At 57.4% G+C, this 1,501-nt stretch overlaps 1 protein-coding gene across 1 annotated transcript in view; it reads left to right on the top strand.

Annotated features, from left to right (window-relative positions):
• Window positions 1–1,501, top strand: part of LOC103211452 (BCR activator of RhoGEF and GTPase) — a 75,973-nt gene that overhangs the window by 2,448 nt on the left and 72,024 nt on the right. The window contains exons 2-3 of the mRNA XM_042783210.1: window positions 990–1,084; window positions 1,318–1,425. Of these exons, the coding sequence (XP_042639144.1) occupies window positions 990–1,084; window positions 1,318–1,425 (203 nt within the window). The remainder of the gene's footprint in view (window positions 1–989; window positions 1,085–1,317; window positions 1,426–1,501) is intronic.

Genomic DNA, 1,501 nt, shown 5'->3' with positions numbered 1-1,501 from the left:
CCATTGCAGTGAGTGTGGTTGGGGCTTTGCTTCCGTGAAGACTGACAGCCTTCGAGACCCCGTAGGGCAGTTCCACCCTGGGAAGGGACCCTGAAAATGAGACAGTGCCAGGGGTGGCTGCTTTGCCCATCTGCGGTTGCTGTCTGCAGAAACGTAACATTTAATATGAACGCAAACATGTGTGGAAGTAAAATTTAGTCTCAACACTTAACAGATGCCAGGGTCTGCGACAACCTTATGCTAGTACCTTCCCCTTGACTGTGGTGGGAGACCCCGGCTCCAGCCAGTGGGTCACCTGGGCCTGCTCTGCCCCTCCTCTGCCCGGGTTTGGTCCTCCCAGTGACCCCCTCGATAACAGTGGACGTGAGGCCCCAGAGGTGAAAGTTGTGACTGTCCACAGCCTGCAACAAAGTCAGGGCAGAGGCCAAGGTCACCTCTGGGGTTGTGGGCAGGTGTCAAGTAACCTTGACCCATAGCAAGCACAAACACGATGGCACAAAATGCTGCCCGGTCCATACCAGCTGCATGATCAATTGCAGATCAAACCATTGTGATCCACAGGGTCTCCAAGGCTGTCAGTCTTCACGGAAGCAAAGCCCCAACCACACCCACTGCTATGGAGTCAATTCTGACTCACAGCGCCCCTAGAGGACAGAGCGGAACTGCACCACAGGGTGTCCAAGGCTGTTAGTCTTCACAGAAGCAAAGCCCAAACCACACCCACTGCCCTGGAGTTGATTCCGACTCACAGCGCCCCTAGAGGACAGAATGGAACTGCCCCATAGGGTTTGCAAGGCTGTCAATCTTCACAGAAGCAGGAGGTCTCATCTTTGTCCTCAGGGCAGCTGGTAGATTTGAACCACTGACCTTTTGATTAGCAGCCAAATACTTCAACAACTACACCACCAGAGCTCTTTTTCCCAGCACCTTCCACAGACATGAGGCACACTGGCCGGGAATCGAACTCAGATCTTCTGCATGGGAGGCAGCTTCCTGCAGCCGGAATGGCAAGCCTGCCAGGGCCGCCAGTCCCACCTGTGCCCAGATGCTGACAGTGTTCATCTTCAGCCCTGCTGCTGGCACTGTGGGTGGGAAGACTGAGCCACTGGGGAGGGGAGCCTCACCCAACCAGCCGATGAGTCACTCTTCAGCCTGTCGGTGGGGCGGTGAGGCAGGTGGGAGGGAGCCGTGCAGAGGTGTCATCTGTGTGATACCCGGAGTCCCTGCAGATCTGTGTCTGCCACCTGGACCCCAGAGAGATGGGGCACGCCAGCACCTGCCCACACCTGCCCCAACACCCTTTCCTGTCCCCTGCAGGCCAGCCAGCTGGGTGTGTACCGGGCCTTCGTGGACAACTACGGCATTGCCATGGAAACGGTGGAGAAGTGCTGTCAGAGCAACGCACAGTTTGCAGAGATCTCCGAGGTACCGTGTGCGGCTGGCTGGCAGATGTGCCCTGGCTCCCACGCACCTTGCCACCCTAGGACAGGCTGGGGGCTGA

Source organism: Orycteropus afer, unplaced genomic scaffold (assembly GCF_000298275.1).
Source record: "Orycteropus afer afer isolate SDZICR_OR568_19922 unplaced genomic scaffold, OryAfe1.0 scaffold00744, whole genome shotgun sequence".
In the NCBI taxonomy this organism is placed as follows: Eukaryota; Metazoa; Chordata; class Mammalia; order Tubulidentata; family Orycteropodidae; genus Orycteropus; species Orycteropus afer.
This window is presented reverse-complemented; position numbering and strand designations above follow the sequence as displayed.